The 19,829-nt window shown below is 40.3% G+C and overlaps 3 protein-coding genes across 3 annotated transcripts in view; 2 read left to right on the top strand and 1 right to left on the bottom strand.

The window, feature by feature from the left end:
* The window catches only part of LOC146465735 (uncharacterized), a 2,015-nt gene extending 794 nt beyond the window's left edge, over positions 1–1,221 (bottom strand). Inside the window, exons 1-4 of the mRNA XM_085127973.1 lie at positions 1,042–1,221; positions 840–933; positions 254–494; positions 1–82 (exon numbers count right to left, since the gene is read on the bottom strand). The exon at positions 1–82 is cut by the window's left edge and continues 111 nt beyond it. Of these exons, the coding sequence (XP_084984099.1) occupies positions 1–82; positions 254–494; positions 840–933; positions 1,042–1,053 (429 nt within the window). The 5' untranslated portion in view covers positions 1,054–1,221. The remainder of the gene's footprint in view (positions 83–253; positions 495–839; positions 934–1,041) is intronic.
* The window catches only part of LOC146465725 (solute carrier organic anion transporter family member 4A1-like), a 291,465-nt gene that overhangs the window by 152,556 nt on the left and 119,080 nt on the right, over positions 1–19,829 (top strand). The window lies entirely within an intron of this gene.
* On the top strand, positions 8,002–19,730 carry LOC146465734 (lysyl oxidase homolog 3A-like). Its single transcript, XM_085128178.1, has 10 exons — positions 8,002–8,305; positions 9,284–9,485; positions 9,788–10,138; positions 10,556–10,750; positions 12,029–12,169; positions 13,081–13,390; positions 14,381–14,510; positions 14,995–15,164; positions 15,973–16,299; positions 18,808–19,730. Exons 1-10 carry the CDS (start codon positions 8,085–8,087, stop codon positions 18,987–18,989), a joined length of 2,229 nt encoding a protein of 742 aa, XP_084984304.1. The 5' UTR covers positions 8,002–8,084; the 3' UTR covers positions 18,990–19,730.

Raw genomic sequence — 19,829 nt, 5'->3', positions numbered from 1 at the left:
TGCAGCCAGCCCAGTAAGTGAAAGACCACTTAAATGAGCATTCAGTCCACTATGTTTTTGGAAGAGTGCAGTCTTCTGTGACCTATGTGTAACATGAAACGTAACTGTTAATGAATCCTTTTTTGCCTGCTGGGTGAAAAGTGTGATTTAAAAAATAGTAATCACTATCTCTTGAGAACTACGGAAGCAATGATTAAAAAGGTTTATATTTTTATTCAAGCCATTGGAATGTAGTTAATTTGTGCATATTTACCTAAAATATGATATTATATGCAGAAGAGCAACTGTTCTCTTTCTTTGCAGCACATGTCTCTCCTTACTCTGAGCACTGTTCCCATTGGTGATGGAGTTCAGAAGTAATGTGAAAAGTGTTGGAGCATGTTTATTTGCAAATTGTTCCATTTCTTGTGCTTCATAGATTGGCTTTCCACCATTGATGTAATGTCTGTATAATGCCAACTGGAAGCGGCCAATAAGATCTTCATATGAGGGAGCTAGTAGTAGTAAAACATTGTTGCCCTTAGATATATCGTGAATAATTATCAACTGTTTGTATTATGAAGCTTTTTCTATTATGTCTGTTGCTTGATTAAAACAGTATTTTTACATGTATTTTGCTGGCCCATTTTCTGTTTTGCTCTGATAACCCTGGATGTAATCTCTTTGGGAAAAATAACTTATTTTTATGAATGACTTAAATAAGAATTACAGTTGACTGTTTGGTTCAGTAAGCCTGGGCATTACTTTTTTTCACTTTGATATTTAACCCCTGCTCATAAATTGTTAGATGGAAATTAAAAATAGTGACAAAATGGTTGTAGTTTAAATGCATTTCCTACCTGTGTCAAGTTGAATTTCTTCCTTGTCCTTGTTTAAATTGTTTTCTGAGGTTGCAGGTACAGTTGTTTGTTGATGAAAGTCTTCAGAAGATTTCTGGAAAGACGATAGGAGCTTTATTTTGAAAATTGATAAATTTTTATTTTAAATTTGACAAGAATTAAGGCATTTTAAAAGTTACCATATTGGTGATTTTTTTATTACCTGTTTTGGCATGGATGATCTGTGGTGGGATTTGGATCCGACTGTTCTCTGAAATAATAAAGTATATTATTTGTACCAGACCTGACATTTGTCAGAGTTACTCTACCAAATGTGTGGACGAATTTCCAGGCGCGTCAATATAAACTTACCTGTTCGGGAGGAAGATAATCTTTTTCGCCTTTAAATATTCATCCGCGTTATTTCTGCAACGGCAACACCATCGCAAACCAGGACGGTAGCTACTCATCATACGCCCGATGCGGTCAAAGATTTGATGGAACCTTTCTGGTATGGTACGGGAATGGATGTCATTTGAGTGAACGGGAAGTGGACATGCACAAAACCTATTCGCTTCTCGATTAGCTCTGGTCCAGTGTCGAGTGCATGCCCAAGCCTCCGTAGTACCACCGTAACATCTCGCCATTGCGCCATTGAAACGTTGCATTGTTCCTCTGCATTCTTCGCCTGTTCTGGTTTTTTTATGAAACCAACACGTTCGCTCACCGGAAGTTTCCGTGAACAACACATACATCAACATAATATGTAACGTAGCCAGCTGCACGAGCTGCATTTTCGCGGCACGGACTTTTGAGTTCTCGCTAAAATTTCGGTTTGTGTTCAGGTACGGCACTTTTGTGTTCAGGAGATATGTTTTAGCAAAATCACTGGTCGGTCTCTAGCGAAAGTTTGAAACTTATCTGATCTACCTAAGTCTTAACTGAGGTAAAAAACCTCGGCACTTTTCCTTTTTTTCGAAAATTCCGCCATTTCACCAAATTGTTGCTATGGTTTCACGTTGTCATCCCCAGTTTCCCCGCGTGAATTGATGACATGCGCAGACGTTATTCAGCTCTGTCGAGTACACCGAAAATATTATCTTGTCAAAGCTGCCCGTCAAAGCCACCCGCGATGACCGCGAAAAAGCCCGCGAAAACACAATTCCCCCAAAACCGTGGTTTGTGATTGGACGAAACGATTTTTTCACGTGTGAGAAACTCGTTTCGCCTCTCTGATTGGTCGAAGTAAAATCCGAAACGCTTTTTCACACAGCAAAATTTGATGCGAAAATCTCAGTATATATGAAATATTTTCTTGACAATAGTTTATTGTTTTTGCAATAGTAGACTATTGTTAAGGAATAATACATAGGATAGATTCCCGAAGCCCTCCAAAATTAAGATGTGGGCCCGCCCAGGTTCCTAATTTAGCCTGGGCTTTCTTTTCTATAGCTTAGTTGTTAGGCCTGGGTTACAAGGGCATTGAAGCCGCTTTGACACAGCAGACCTGCACGTTTCAAAAGCTCTATTTTCACTGGACCTTGATAACCTGTAACTGCATTGGTTTTTTTGGGCTAGGAACATTGTTCTGTTGTTCGTTTTTTTTTTTTTGTCCTATCGACCAACCATGTAAGACGTTGTAAACGGTGCAGGTCGTCCCCTTTGACAATGATACTTAAAGGGTGTTTAGTAAGGTCAAAACCGTTTCCTTGGAGATCCACGAAAAATGGGCCAACTATGTAAAATCACGTGTGGGTTGTGTCATTAGTGCTGCACTGCTTGCATCTTGGATCCACCATCTTATATTTCTCATTTCTTCAATATCTTAGAAAACCATCTTATAATAATATATAATAAGTGTCAAAATCTTCTGCATCAAGTTGCATAAACAATGAAATGTCATTCAAAATTGTTACAAGATAAAATTTAGGGAAAGGTTAGGGGTTAGGTTAGGATTAGGGTAAACCCTAACTCTAACGTTATTTGCTTTAATATTTCTAAAACTAAATTATACATACCGTATTTACTCGAATAAGCGCCGCTCCCAAATAAGCGCCGCCCTCGATTAAGCGCCGCACATGGAGCGGAATGGTTAATTAGCGCCGCCCTCGAATAAGCGCCGCAGCTCCGGTGCGGCGCTTATTTGAGTAAAAATACACTGTAATGGCTGCAATGCGGTTCTAAGCCAGCAATGGGAATTTATTTTCATCAATAGTGATGCTTTTCAGTTCGAAGTGAGTATATCTTGATGCTCTTTCATTCAGTTCTCTCTTCAAAATGTTCGCGTTCTTCAGTTCTTGCGTGAAGGCTGTAAACTTCGCCGGTACGACAAGCCCAACCTCCCTCTTTCTCTTCCCTGTAACTGTTGCAGTAAGGAGATTGTCAGCGTTTGCTTGTACAATCAAAATGTTTTGGCTTTGTGGTGTGAGCCTTTTAATAAGCGCCGCCCTCAAATAAGCGCCGCCCTCGAATAAGCGCCGCACAGGAGACACGAAAAATTAAATAAGCGCCGCGGCGCTTATTCGAGTAAATACGGTATGTGCAAAGTTAATGTAGGCACTTGGTGTCCCAATCCTCGCGCTGAATATTGCCGGTTTTCACTGTCACGCCATTGCCGTGTGCGTGGAAAAAAAAATTGAAACCATTCCATAAATGAAATCAAGAAATTGACATGTTATAGATGATAAGTAAATAAGAAACCTGTCCAAGTGTCAGGTCTGTGCGGTATTCCGTACTCGAGTTATTTGACAAAATGTTTCACACAAATTTATAGAGCTTAGTATGGAGACGCCATGTTGGTGTCCCTCGGAGGGACACAAACATGGCGGCCGGAAATAGGAAAAAAACATCTGGAGTTCACTTTTGCCAGAAAAGAGGTTTGTTTTCCCTTGTGAATTTTCGAATGTTAAGATAAATATTTCTCCTCAAAGTTAAATTGTTTAGAATGCCGAAAATCACCCAAAGAGGCATTTTTAAGGTATACAACAGCTCTGTCACGGCCGTCCTCTTGATGTCACGCACGATGAAAACTCGGAAATTGAAACTGTTCTATTTTCAAAAGGAAGTACGACATCGAGCTAAGAAATTGTGAAAAGACATATTTTTAGGTAATCTTTCCTTGAATGAAGGTAAAAATTTTTGTAGACCTCCCGGTTTTGAATTCTAGAATTTGGTGACGTCACCTGAAAACCAAGAATAGGCTAGCGCTTTCGCCAATTATGCCAATTATGCATAATTTCGACGATTTTTCTCAAAGGATTACTACTGGCATAATCAAGCATGATTTTTCATTTTTAGGGGAATTTAGCAAAAATAATGTTTCATTTTAAATCACATATTTTTCACATTCACATTGATAGTTAAAGCGTAGTCAAGAATTGTTATCAAAATCTTTTCGGGCGTTACGAAAACTAAGACCTGAGACCCCATCTTAGGCAATGTAAGAGGTAAAGTCATTAGCGTAGCGCACGACCTATAGGCAGGTACGAAGTGTAATTGAAAGGTTGAGGTGGTGATAACTGCAGTAGAAGGGGCCCTAGGGTCCGTGCACGTTTCGGCCATTCAATATTTTTGGTTTACTTTTCCTAGATAAAGAACAGGGAACAGTTAAATCGATACCTTATTTTGTTTTCCTTTTTTAAGTATCGGAAACGATCAAACTGTTTTGGTTTCCAACATATCCTTTTCTACATTTTCATAATTTTGCACTGCAAACAACTGTTTGAGTCCATGGAAAACGCCCAAATGTCCTAAATTTATATAATTACTAGAAAATCAGAAGGCAATTTCTCCTTTGGCAAATGCAGGAGTCGTTAAACGAAAACTGAAAAAACGGAAGTCAACTTCCGTTTTTCCTTTTGTCGTTTTATGTGTAAACGAAAACGAAAAACGGAAGTCAACCTCCGTTTTTCCTTTTGTCGTTTTCTATGTAAACGAAAAGAAAATCAAAAAACGAAAGTCAACTTCCGTTTTTCCTTTTGTCGTCTTATGTGTAAACGAAAATCAAAAAACGGAAGTCAACTTTCGTTTTTCCTTTTGTCGTTTGGTATGTAAACGAAAACGAAAAACGGAAAACGGAAGTCGACTTTCGTTTTTCCTTTTGTCGTTTTATATGTAAGAGGGAATGAAAAAAAACGAAGAACACACGTTAACTTCCGGTTTTCTCTTACCTAAAAACTAGATCTTTGTTGTTTATCGTGTTTTTTTTGTTTGTTTAAAATGTATACGGGGTGAGGGAAGGGAGAGGAGGTTAGAGGAGGGGGGGGGGGGGGGTGGGGTCATATACAGCTACTAAGAACGCGGACGACTTGGGACGATTTGAGTGTGGCGGACCAAAGGAGTCTGGCTTGGCCAATGTAGTGCTTTGATTGGCATTTTGGTTGTGTAAAAATTGGCTCAAGCCCGCTAAACTGCATCTTGTCTCATGTATCATGGATGAGTTCAACGTGTACAGGACATACATTCTTTGGCGCGGTCAGCAAAGAGTACACCTCACAGAAGATGACATAACAGCTGATAGAATATCGGCAGTTTTTAGGGTGAGTAGTGTATTTTTGAGTTACCTTCATTGTCAGATCATCTCCTTGAATGTTGCTCGCTTACGTTGGAAGTGACATTAACCTTACGTACGCTTGTGCTGTTACTTGGGAATTACGATTCTATTTAAAAACCGAAATGGGGTTTTTCTCGGTCATAAAGGATTTGGTTACAAAATTCTGTAACATTCAAGCCCCATTTAAAGTGGTAACTGCAAATAAATTGAGGATTTCCCGAAACGCGTTCATAAAAATACCGCTTAAGCTGAGATAATTTTTAACACAGTTTACGTTTTATCAAGCTATGAAGTGGTGATCTGTTTTTGCAATGTTTGTAATTCCATATTACACGCGCATAACAAGAATAAAGACATCGAAATATATTCGAATTTCGTAAGATACTCTTGGTGGGAAAATGTCCAGTGTGGTTACCTAGCACTTGACCATCCTATTCCCTGATTTTCCTTTTTCTCTGAATTCAACGATGGTGATTTTTGCCAAAAATTTCACGTTTTATGATTAAGTATTTAGATCTATCAGTGGATTTCCGTCAATATTATTCAGATGTAATCAGTAAGGAGTAAGGAAGGAAGCCATACACAAGTAAATTTTGAATTGCATAGATTTCCCACGCGCCAAAGCCTTATTTCTGGTTGCCTAGCACGTGACCATCCTATTCCCTTTCGGTTTTTAAATAGAATCATAATTCCCAAGTAACAGCACCAGCGTACGTAAGGTTAATGTCACTTCCAACGTAAGCAAGCAACATTCAAGGAGATGATTTGACAATGAAGGTAACTCAAAAATACACTACTCACCCTAAAAACTGCCGATATTCTATCAGCTGTTATGTCATCTTCTGTGAAGTGTACTCTTTGCTGACCGCGCCAAAGAATGTATGTCCCGTTAGTGTACACGTTGAACCCGTCCATGTTGCATGACACAAGATGCAGTTTAGCGGGCTTGAGCCAGTTTTTACACAACCAAAATGCCAATCAAAGCACTACATTGGCCAATCCTTGATTAGAGCCAGACTGCTTTGGTCCGCCACACTCAAATCGTCCCAAGTCGTCCGCGTTCTTAAACGACCTGGTAGCTGTATATGACCCCATCCCCCGCCTCCCCTAACCTCCTCTCCCCTCCCTCACCCCGTAATCATTTTAAACAAAGAAAAGACACGAGAAACAACAAAGATCTAGTTTTTATGTAAGAGAGAACCGTAGGTTAACGTGCGTTCTTCGTTTTTTTCATTCCCTCTTACATATAAAACGACAAAAGGAAAAACGAAAGTCGATTTCCGTTTTTCGATTTTCGTTTTCGTTTACACACAAAACGACAAAAGGAAAAACAAAAGTTGACTTCCGTTTTTTAGTTTTTCGTTTTCGTTTACACACAAAACAACAAAAGGAAAAACGGAAATTGACTTCCGTTTTTTCGTTTTTCGTTTAATGACTCCTGCATTTGCCAAAGGAGAAATTGTCTTTTGATCTTCTAGTAAATTTAGGACATTTGGGCGTTTACCATGGACACAAACAGTTGTTTACAATGCAAAATTATGAAAATGTAGAAAAGGATATGTTGGAAACCAAAACAGTTTGATCGTTTGAGATACTTAAGAAAGGAAAACAAAATAAGGTATCGATTTTACTGTTTTCTGTTCTTTATCTAGGAAAAGTAAACCAAAAATATTGAATGGCCGAAACGTGCACGGACCCCCTAGCATTACTCAATCTTCCGGCAGCCATTCAGCATAAGCAATCCTCGACCCGTCCAAGGCTAACAAGTACGAAGTGGCCTCCCGAGTAGCTAAGAATGGAGAGGTGGAGTGCTCGGTGAACAAATATCGGGAGCCCAAACTGACTATTGTCAAAGTTTGCGTTTTCGAAAGAAACAATGCATCCGGTTTTCTTCGCGTTTGTAGTACGAGAACTAAGACCCTATTCAAGTACAAGCACCGCCGACTACATTCAGCAATTACCGGCTGAGCTAAGAATGTTTGAACTTGATACATAGTTGGACGTTTTCTCGGCGAAGACATCAGTTTTGCTAAAGGTTATTTGGTTAATACTGAAATAAGAAGACGTCTCATTTCTCGCTAATTCAACTTCTGTTACGTTTCATCTGAATTTCCAGCCTTCTCAAACTCATTAATAATTCAAAAGCAAAAGAAAAAAGGAAATCATGCACTGTGACGTGTTTGGAAATCTGATGAAAAACTCCTCGAGGTTTTCGTCAAAAATACTCCGCTGCGCGTCGTATTTTCAACTCTCTTCTCGGTGTTTGGTATGTGATGAAACACCGTGTCTCTTGTTTGATATATTACTTCAAATATCTGGCTAGCAGTAGGTTTCCCCCTCCTTTTATCCGCGTGAGGGCCGTTCCTCAAGATTGCTAAAACATAACATTAAACCTTTTAGACAACAGTTCATGCTCTAAAGAGCGCTCTAGCAAAGGAAATGCTCATATGCGAAGTGAGCATACATTTTAAATTCTTGTGTACCTTGTAAATTCCCAAAACTAAGATGGGGTGTTAAGTCTTCGATCTTAGGTCCAATCTTTCCTCCTTACGCGCGTCGAAAGAAAGATTGTGTGACAAGACGTTGAAAAGATCCATTCATTCGCCTTGCACTTGACAACTGTCCAGAAGGTCAAGATTTGTCACGGGCGAAAAGGCTGAGTGGCGAGTGGCATTCTAGAGTTTTGGATCCCGGTGGACACAAATTGCATCTTAATGCTGCGCTTTCTTCTACCTGTTGCTCTTTTGCTGGGCATGCGTATCACAAGTGGTTCAGAGGTTCGACTCGTCGGAGGAAAGCACTATTATGAAGGGAGAGTCGAAGTGAAATATGACGGCGAATGGAGAGCGATTTGTGATCACAGATGGAATTTGAAAGCAGCCAATGTTATTTGTCGCATGTTAGGATTCCCTGACGCTCTTCGCTATACCACTGGGTGAGTAAAATTTATAATCATTAAGTGTGTCGAAAAGTTGATGTTGACTGTATATTATAGTGTGAAATTCACATGCGTGAGCTAATCAAATATTACACTCGACGGTATTAACTAGAGGGAGGATTACTTGCATGAGATTAAAAAATATGTGAATTTGAAAACAAAATTTTTCAGTTAAGCTAAAAAAAGGAGCAGAAGCGAAATATGGACGGAAGACAAAATAGAAGCCATAGACAAGAAAAGGTCTGTTTTTTGCGAACCAAATGTGCATAGGCTAGGGTGTAAACGGGTGACCGCATTTATTTATAGCGCGGCTGTAGATATGTTGCTTGCTGAAATCCAATCCCTTTATCTTGAACTGCTATTTCTACCGACTCACGCTCGCGCGTATAAAAGCACCTTGCTATGGAACATATCTTAGTAAACGTTTTTAGTTATGATATGACAAGTGTCTTACTAGTGTTACCTATTCATTGTTCGATCGAAGAGTGGGTCGTGGGTCTGTGTGTGTGCGTGTGGGAAAAAAAGGGGGGGGGGAGGGGTAGAGTCTTAAAGGGCAACGAGGCGTAGTGGTAATCAAACTGGTCTTCACGATGAAGAAGAAGAAACTATAAAGCAAAGTTGCCCTAATATAATATTCCTGTTTGAAAATTCTCGTAGATTAATGAGAGGGGAAGAGTGAAAGGAGAGGGTGTGGGAGAAGGGGAGGGGAGGGGGGGGGGAGGGCTAAGACCTGAGGTGAGCATCTTTCTTTAAATATTGTTACTTGGGAAAACTAAAGGAGGGTGTTTCACAGCATATCACTCAACACAGTCTTGCATAGCGGCTGTCTGTTGGTTTCTTACTTCATTGAATAGTGATAAACGTTTTCAGAATTACCTAAGAGAATTATAATAACCGCTTTGATGTGAGCTCGAGGTAACCAGCACTTCGAGTTGTCAGGGGTTTCAGTAATCATTAATTTATTGTATTTCTTAGACATAAACCATTTGGTCGAGGAAACGGTAAATTTTGGTTAGATGATGTCAGGTGCGGAGGCAGAGAATACGACATTGAGCGCTGCTCCCATAGAGACTGGGGCCGACACAACTGCCATTCAATCAATCAGGCTGGAGTCATCTGCAAGCTGCACCGGAGTGACGTCGTCTCTGAGCCCGAGCCATCACGAGCCAGCGGTGAGGTATGTCTTAAAAAAGCGCAAGTTCTATTGTTCGTAGTTCACTCAGTGGACGAGCAAAAAACCAATGCAAAACAACAACAACAATAACAGCAAAATAGGCTACTTCACTTCCAGTGTTCACTGTTTGGTCACTTCTATTCGTTCAAGGCGCTTGTTTTAGCTGAAATTCTATGCCTCGTGTTTGTTCTACAATTGTCCTGTTCTTGTTCACAAGCTGTCACCGAAATAAACTCACACAAACGTACGAATCGAACTCTCTTGCAGTTTACTTTATTCTTCATTTAATGCTGTTGTTATTTCAGGTTATAAAGGCGAACTTAAGGTTACTTGGTCCGATTAAGGATGACTACATATCGGAGGGTATTGTCCAAGTGAAGCACGAAGGAACTTGGGGTTACATTTGCCCTACTAACTGGATAGCAATGAACTCCTACGTGTTGTGCGGTCAGCTTGGATTCCCAAACACCGAGGAACAGGAGTCGTATTCAGAGACAATACAGGATGTGGAGCCCGTCTATTGGCTGGACCAAGTGACGTGTAAAGGATGGGAATCATCCATCGTGTCATGTGACCATGCGGGGTGGACTCGTCACCCGTGCGAGGGTCGAAAAGCTGTGAGAATAAAATGTACGCGCAAGGAAAAGACACAAATGGTAAGTGGAGAATACGTTTTACGTTAAAAGATATTTCTATGACATTGAAAGAGAGACAGGTTGCTACAACCGTAGAAAGATTCTTAGCCCAGAGAGAAGAATTTTATGAGGACATTCCTGAATACGGTGTAGTGAACTTCGAGCCGGAGGAAGGAGATGATGATTCTCCTTCAGTTCAAGACGACAATAATTCCAACTCGCAAACAGTATCTGCAACTGGACACGATTGGCGCAAGTACATATTAGTTATAATCAATTAATTAATTAATTAATTAATTAATTAATTAACTAAATAATCTGTCACATGTCAGCCCGTCAAACTTCATGACTTCTGCTCAAAGAGTTTTTGACCATTAGATAGATAGGTGCAGGGCTCTTGATAGGTGTCAAAATTGTCTAACAACCGTCTTTTTCAAGCCTTCAGAGGTAAGACTCCGCAGTGGAGCCTTGGTATCTGAAGGGCGAGTGGAGGTGAAGCAGCAGGACACCTGGGGTACCATATGTGATGATCACTGGACCCTGAGAGAGGCTAATGTTGTCTGCAGGTCACTGGGGTATGGGTCAGCGGCTATGGCAGCAAAGAATGCGTACTTCGGAAGAGGGGTTGGAGAGGTATGCTTTATTAACCGTTTATGTTTACGTTCAAATTTAAACTTTTAAGAGCCGTTAGCTTTTCTCATTGTTACTCTGGCCCTGAAGAAGACTAGTTGCACCAGTTGAAATATTGGCCCAAATAAACTGCCCTTTGCCGTAGTGTCAGCCTTGCAATCAGTTTGGTTTATGCTTTAAACCTGGTATCCTTAGGAAAAGACTAGACAATGAATGGCCGGCATTTGAGAAAAGGACAATCTCGATTGGAACGCATGATGGTGTGTCGAGAAAGACAGATTGAATTGCCATCTATTTTAATTAAATTTTGAACAGATTCCAACTTGTTTAGGGCGCAGAAGAGCTGAGAACAGCGTTTTAGAAATAGTTAACGTACTAAGGATTTTAAATGTTTTCTTTTAAATTTAATCTCAACACGTCTACAAGTATACAAACCAACGACGTTAGTAAAACGCTGTAAACTCTCAAAAGTATTTTAAGTTTTATATTTTTTATGGTTTCGGTAAGGTGTTTCATACATTTTAATGCGTAAACGAAAGCTTGTTGTCCATAATTATGTTACGGTAGAGATTGTGGGCAACTATATAAGCGAAGGATGGAAGTGCGAAATGAACCCAATAGCCCATTTCCGAGTTGTTTTGAATCCCATTATGAAAGCGAGGCCAAGTGCAAAGTTTTTGTGAAAATTAGTTTCCACTCATATGCAAACAAAACTAACCCGTAGAATTCCGAAAGTACCGGCCCACCCGATAGAAGCGGCCCCTTTGGCCTGCGAAATCCGAAAGTAACGGGGTCGTTACTTTCGGAATTCTACGGTATGGAAAGCTTTGCACTTAGCCTCGCTCAGTCATAATGAGGTTCACAGCAACTCGTGAAATGGCCTATTATTGCTAAGTAAATAGTTTTAGTTCCTTATAATCTGACCGACACCATTCAAGAGAAATAATGTCTTGCATCGTCATATGTAAAGTGACCCACGAGCCACAGGCAGCCCACACGGTTGGAGCTTAAACATGTAGGTCTCTGTAGTATGAAGCAAATAGGGTCAAACAGGAGTCGCTACTGCACAGAATGCAGGTCCATCTCAAGGTTACCCCAGCAGTTTGTTTAAGAGATACAATTTGGAGTAACGTTTCTCCTCTAACGAAGCAACACGACGGAAGAGGCTAGCATTTTAGATTTAACGTCCAACACCGTAATCACTACACCACTGTATACACCTCCACCTTGCATGACTGAAAACTAGCTGAAGAAATGGTTGCTCTATTATGTACTATTCAGGTCATGTTACATGACGTGCGTTGTCAAGGTTCTGAAAGAAGTATCGGTCAATGTACACACAAAGGATGGCGAAGTTCTGGCTGCAATCATTACGAAGACGCGTCAGTTAGATGTCATGTACCACAGTTACAAGGCCATAAGGTGATACTAGCTACTGCAGGCAAACCTGTATTTGAAAGCGGTCACCCTATTAATGAGACCATTTAAGTGATATAAGGTTTTGGGCGTACACTGGAACCCCCATTCGATGGGACCTGGTTATAAAGGCCAATTTCCTGAAGTCCCATTTTCTTATCTAAGAATTCCATTAATGCGAACTTTAAGTCCCAGTATCAATATTCATATTTTCTTAACTGTTCTACATACTGAATGTACATGATACGAGTTGAACGAATTTGTTTAAACATCAAGACATTTTATTAGACTGCGAGCAGTCTCTCTTTTGCTCGAGAATCCGCGGAGAAGAACGCAAACTAAAAATGAGCGAGCACGACATTCGGGGTCGAGTCGCACGCGCGGCTCGCCCCCCGAATGTCTTGCGTTCTTCCCGACGGATTCTCGAGCAAAAGAGAAACTGCTCGCTGTCTATCATTTTACCTTCATATCTGATCAAGAGTTGATGATGTAAGGAGAATTTAGATGCTGGTCACCATTTGGACGTAATAGAGGGTTAATTTGACCACATTTTATGTTCTATTGTTATTTTTGGCTAAGGAAAAGCCTACATTAGATTTGTTAGCGCCATTGTCCCTGGTTGTTGTGTTGAGGAGATGGTCCCAACACGCAGAAATCTCTCTGTATTTCAAAGGGAGCCTCCACTCTTACAAGAAATTGACGTTAAATCGTCGGAAACAGGGGCTACAATTTCAAGCTATGCTTAGAAAGTGGAGATAGCATTTTAATGTTCTAAAAATTGGATTTTGTTATCATCTATTTTCGCTTTTTCTATGAGCCGCATTTTGGATTTCATGACGTACAAACTATTCCCAAACTAGACTAAACCAGGCTAAATCAGGTTAATTAAATCGTCCCACCAAGCTGCTTTTTCACAGATTCGTCTCAGCGGTGGTGCAAATGGCTACGAGGGCCGAGTTGAAGTGTTTCACGATGGCAGATGGGGAACAGTTTGCGCTGATAGCTGGGGGATAGAGAATGCCATGGTGGTGTGTCGACAGTTGAACCTTGGATATGCCAGCCATGCTGTCATGCAGAACTACTTCGGTGGAACAAACCTTAGGGTTATCATGTCTGGTGTGATATGCCGGGTAGATGAGATCTCCATCTTCAACTGTCAACGCGATATATGGGAGAATGCCACGTGCAGCAGCAGGCATAAGTTAGCTGGAGTTATTTGTGATGATGGTAAGGTGGGATTACAGTTATGGTCTCAAAAGCTTTTAGGTGTTACCATCTTTACGTACGTTTGCTCTCCCTTCTTTACCTGATAAGTTTGATAGTGTCAATAAATTCAGTTAAAGATTTAAGAGGCCATCCAAGGGTTTCGTCCATTTATATCCGTTGTGTATAAGCAAGGAAATTCGTGCTGACTCCTGAGTATTAATCTTGCTCTGAAATCGTTTTCAGTGACTGAAACTAAAGATAAGCAAATTAACAGACACCTAAAGCTTTCGATTTTTCGTGGGTGCTTCATAAGCAGGAATGATCATTTTGGTGGCCTGTTTGATACATGATCATTTAGGCCAACGTGGCAAGATGGGCATGATATGTGCTGCTACAGTATACACTCGATTAAAAGAAAAAACGTGTTTGAAAAAAGTTGTCCCGTGCGACCTGATGGAGTTATGGGGTTAGCTAGTTAACATGCGCATATGTCGTGTTTTTCTCTCGTCCGAGAGAACCCTACCCTGGCTCCAGAGGTCCCTTGCCAAAAAAATAAAAATTAACAAATAACTGCATCGGCGGTTAGAAAGAGGCGAGAAACAAAAGATATGACCTCTGGCAACCAAGGTAAGAGAACCTGAGAGAGAAATATGTAAATTTTAAGGACTTTTAGTCTTAAAATCCTCACGTGCTTTTATTTTGTTGTAAGAAGAATGCAAATAAGCTCAGAGGTCAAACGTTTTCCTGAAAGCTGCTGGGTCTTTTCGTTCATTGTTTATATCTTTAACCTGAAAACGTTCTTCGAGTGTATAACCACATCTTTGTCACGTGATTCTAAGGGGTCACATGTCAATCAAGACGCCATGATCATTTCTTTTGTTAAAGCTTCTGCGATATAAGTGAAAGCTTCAGGTTTGTCGTAATTTGTTCTTGTAATCTTTGTGGAGACGATTTCACTGCAAGGCCTGTTATAAAATTGAGAGTTTTTCGAGTTTTGTCTTTGCTCTTTAGCATTGCCGGACCTGATTATTGATACCGCTGCACTTCGGAAAGAAATTCAACTGGATAACAAGATGCTACACGACCTGAGATGCGCGTACGAAGAAAAGTGCCTCGCAAAAAGCGCAGATGTGCTCTTCAAGTATGTAAAACATTGTCTTCCCATCCCAGAATCAAAACCTTGTACGATGTGTTTTCGGTCTGTGGATGAAGTCCTGAGGCCTGCCATAACCATTTTAAATGAACAGTAACGATTAGTGCTCTTTGGGTTGAAGTGAAAGGTGTATTACAAGCAATTCTTTCATGTGACGATGTTTGCAAGCCTTTTGTTTGAAATAACTTTGGAATGTTTGGAATCGTGCACAATTCTTTCATGCAAACCTTCTTATTATTTGGTTTTAGTTTTAAATCACACCATCCAAATGAAAACTATTGGAGAGTACCTTCTCGGATGCTGCTGGTTTGAAATTTTCGGCAAACTGTTCTCAAGAAAATCTTAGGCTTCTTGACAAGGATGTTGAGTGTTATACATCTACGTATTTTATCGCCGAGTCTTCTGAGTAGACATAGAAAACCAACTTTTCTGTATAAAAAAAAAAAATTTCTGTATTTTTCCTTTCATGTAGATCTCGTAGATCAAGACATTATTACCGAAAACTGTTGAGGTTTACAACAAAGATTGAAAACAGAGGATGGGACGACTTCCGGCCGAACTCTCCCAGATCAAGCTGGAATTACCACAGGTGTCATGCGCATTACCATTCTATGGAGACTTTTGCTAGCTATGATTTACTCCGTAAGTATGTTTTGTTTTTGTGTGCCATTCTTTCGTTCATTCGACAAGTTCAAATTTTTCGGGAGTCACGCGTACGGATCGCGGCTTCGCCGCCGGATCGCCTCTCAAAAATCGGTGACTTTTTATACAAAACTGAGGCGCGTAATTCGGCGGTCTAGGCCAGACTTGGGCGTATATTTGTAGTTCGTCCGGATAATGCGGCTCGACAAGCTTATCTTCTGTTATGCTTTGTGTAATGCGCACCAAAAATAGGAAGCTTTAGCAACGACGGCGGCGACGTCAACGAGAACGTCAAAAAAGCAATAGGCTTAACCAAAACTACAACTCTGCACGTGCGTTACACTTTTTGGTACATTTCTTTGCCGTCACTGCACGACTAGGACGTGAAATTTCCTGATGGGACGTTTTATGGAGGACGTAAACACACCACGACGAATTTTTCTTCCTAAACTTGGGTGCGGTCTCCAAGAATTCCACTCCAGGAAATTTCACCTACATTTGACATTTAAAGCGAGTTGGATTAATTGCGACTTTATTTTCGCTGCCGTCGCCGTCGTCGTTGCTAAAGCCTCCTAATAGCTTGTCAAGATGCCTTGTCTCTCTTGTGTCCTCCTTTTTAGACGAATTACGAGACAAAATAAGACGGACTACAAGTCCTTGCGCATTACAAGTTTGTCCTAGACACATTATGCGCGCGATTCTCGAGCCATACATCGCCCTCGCCACTATCTTTAAAGTAAAACAACAGTTCCTCTCTGTCTAGAAACTCAAACTGGTCTTTTCTTCACGGATTTACCTTTCATTTCAGAAAAAGATTACTCGATCATTCGGGCGGAAGGTCATAAGGCCAGCTTCTGTTTGGAGGACACAAAGTGTGATCCGGGGTTTGAGAAGAGGTGGAATTGCACCAGGGGAGGTGACCAAGGCATATCTCCCGGATGTTTCGATATCTACAGCTCCAAGATTGATTGCCAGTGGATTGATTTTACCGACATCCGAAGACTTGATTCATTTGTCCTTCGTGTTCACCTCAATCCTGGGAACCAAGTCTCCGAGTCTGATTTCAGGAACAACATTGCTAAGTGCAGAGTGATTTACTACGGGAGATTTGTAATTTCTGACGCGTGCTGGATCGGTGAGTAATAAAGAATTCTTTGAAACTGGTTTCATTTTAGATGGCAAAACTTAAGGCCCCGTCCACAAAAGCGAATTCTGGTTTGAATTTATTTCCATTTTCATGTTTTGTCTACACGATTACGCGTCGAAAACACAAATTGTTAAAATACAATGGAGGTTGAATGCTTCCTTGGCTAGTGGTGATTTCGTATTCATATCGATAAATTTTTGTGTGGACGGATAAAGCAGTCTGAAAACGATCGTGTGGACGCAGAACAGTTGTTCCTTTTTCCGCGAATTGTCATTTGACAACGCAAACTTTTGAAAACGCATCCGTGTGTAAACGGTCTTGAAAGCTCGTGAGGAAAAATGGTTGGTTGGAAAGATGGGCATCTCCGCGTTAGTTCATATGTTGTGGTTCAATTTTATCCTTGGTTTAATTGTTATTTCCCATTGTTTTAAACTCATTATCATACATTACCATACCCCAAAACAAAGGGAAATAAAATTTAAACCAAGGATAAAATTGAACCACAACATATACACCGATCACGGCGAGCGATTGTGAACATCGCCAGGTTCTTCACTAACTTTTAAAGTTTTTTTGGACTTTTTGTTGCAATGCTCATTCAGTTATTTTCAGGGAAGACGCTTCTTGAAAAACTCCTTAGTACGATATTTCTAAACAATAAATAATTACTCTTTTCTCTAAAAACGATAAGTTTTAATCTTATGTCAAATGTTTCTGTTTTCTTTGACGAAACGAACCTTGACATAAGTGCCGCTTACATTTCATACGGCTCGTTTTCTGTTTTTGTTCTAGATGATTGTATCAGATAAACCCTGCCAATTGATTGTAAAAAGGGACAACGGGGCTGAAACAATAGCTGATAACAATAGCAAAACGGTGGTGTATATTCCCTTCCACAGATTCCCCCAGGGGGATATCTCAACATATTTCCCTCGAGGGCAGGTCTTTTTTACAGGTCATTGTTGTACTGGTACATAACCAAGAGGGTTAACATGCCCTAAGGCCTGAAATAGCTTTTTTTAAATGGAGTTTAGGGCTAGGAGACACTGTTTTGCTGGTTTATATACAATTATCACTCACAGATACACTCATTCAATATAGGTAGTTAAGAAAAACAAGCGAGTTTGAATTTACAAGCAAAATTTTTATAGAACTTAGGGCCTGTTTACAAGGAGGGAGGGTAACTCTAGGGTAAGGGGTATCCTAGCACTCGCACATTTCTTCTTTTTACGCAACGTGTTTACAACGAAGTTACAAGCGCTCTGCTAAGGATAACTCACCTTCCCGGGGCAACTTTTTACTTGTTTCCAGACCCTTGAAAAGTTGAATAATAATAACAAGAAGCACGGGCAGGATAATTAACATTACCGAAAAACATTTTTTTTGTCCGCCATTTTGATTTTAATTTTCCCGCGCTTTCACCCGCTTCATCCGTTGTAGTATAGTTGACCTGAGTTGATAGGGTAACCCTACCTGTGAAATTTTGCTTGCAAACCCGGGCTATGTTTAACCCTTTTGCTAAGGTAACCCTAGCACTAGACTTGCCCACACTCCTTGTAAACAGGCCGTTTAACTCGGTCACTACCACATAAAAGAAGCAGAAGCCCTTCGATAGAATCTTACCACGATTTAAAACGTGTTCAACAATTTTCACACCTCGCTTTGCTTTGAACCTGTTTTGGGAGCCTTTTCTCCATTTCTCTTGGAAAATTCACTCCTATCCACGCCATTTGATCTTCGACTTAGCAAGGTTGAGCCATGAGAAGACCATGAATGCTATTTTTCGTACATTTTCGTCTCTCTATCTTTCCGTTCACGACGAAGAGAAGTGTAAAATGCAAATTTGCAACGGACAGCTAGCAAAACATATTTACCATCCGATGTCATCACGTGTAAATTCCACTAAGATCATGCGAAATGACGTGTTTGCACGTCGAAAACAAAAAGAGCAAATGTTAATTATGCTATTGTACGATGTGGAAACTGCAGTGAGCATTTTCGGAATCTTTATTCATTGATTGTTTGCTAATTATCTTACAATAACTGCAGAAATTCTCACGCGCTCGTTGGCTAATTTTCATTGTCAATAAGCGGTCAAACACATGAATTTGTAATTTATGCGATGTTGGTGCAACGAACGTCACCTTTTAAACCAATAGAAAGTCTCCCTTTTTTCCATTAACCAATGAGAGAGCGAGACAACTTTTTGAGTTTGGTCGCGTCAGATTAAATAAAATTTAAGTTTCTCACGTTTTAATTCCGCGTTTGACTTCATTTTGTCCCTTCTGGCTTTTTGTTATAGTATAAAACAAATTGACATCAGTTTTTCATGCATCTGAACATCCTGTTATTGATCATGAATTTCGTCATAACATTGTCAAAGTAGTCTGTGGATCTACAGCTACCTTGAAAGTGTTATGACGAAATTTATGATCAATAACAGGACAGACGCATGAAAAGCTAACGTAAATTTATTAAATTTCTTTTTTTCTTCAGAGAACTGCGAGAGTGGGGTGGATACTCATGGTGGAAATTCTACCGGGGCATGCTGCGTGTTTCCGTTCAAGTACAATGGCAAACTGTATCATTCCTGCACCACCGATGGATACGAAAAGAAATGGTGCTCAACAACAGACAATTTTTCCAAAGATAAGAAGTGGGGACTTTGTTTTGATTAGCTCAGTGCGCGAGTGTGGTCAAGGTTTTGTTTTAGCAACTTTGGGGTGATTCTTGAGATAAGGCAAAGCCTTGGATGTTTTTCTTTGTTCTATAATGTACCACAGACAGGAGGTCTATATTATAGCCGTTGCTCTTAAAAAAAAATGAATAAATAAAAATAAATAAATAGATCAATGGGAATTTACAGTGTCGTATCCACAGACTGGCTCTTCATCCACTATTTTCCGGGCCGAATTGGAATTTGAACAAGTTGGTTGTGGAAAGTAAGTGGTTTCCTATGTTTTCACTAGTTTCAACTAAGTTTAATTTTAAACCACTTGGTACAAAAAACGAAGTTGTCAGGTATAATATCAACTGATGGTCCAAAAGCCTTAAACGTGCTTTCGGACGCAAGGACGGTTGCACGGGAGAAGTGTAGGGTGAAACACGAGCCGCAAGCCGCGAGTGTCGACTCTCTCGTCATTTCCTTACTTATTTTATAAAAACAAAGCACGTTAAAGGCTTTTGTATTAAAATATAGCTTTACTTATATAAGTAGAAAAATTGGCTTACATTTGAGATAAAACAAAATTTATTCTTATCTTGGGAGCTTGGAATGACGTCACAGACGCGACTGTGTTGAAGGAGCGACTTTCCCAAATAACGAGTTAACGAGTAGAGACCACGTGATCTACTCCGTCACTTTTGTTCGCGGCCAATATGTAGTTTTCATTTTGTGAAATAAAAGCTCCGTAACGAGACTGAAGCATTACGAGTACGCGACTTATTACTAAGGGTGCGTGACACTCTTTTATTCACTGTAAACTTCTCCAGCTAGTTGTGTCGTCACGTGAGGAGAG

The sequence above is a fragment of the Pavona decussata genome, unplaced genomic scaffold (assembly GCF_977016875.1).
Source record: "Pavona decussata unplaced genomic scaffold, jaPavDecu1.1 SCAFFOLD_155, whole genome shotgun sequence".
NCBI classification, from domain to species: Eukaryota; Metazoa; Cnidaria; class Anthozoa; order Scleractinia; family Agariciidae; genus Pavona; species Pavona decussata.
Note: the sequence above shows the minus strand (reverse complement) of the source record. Positions and strands in the feature narration are given on the sequence as shown.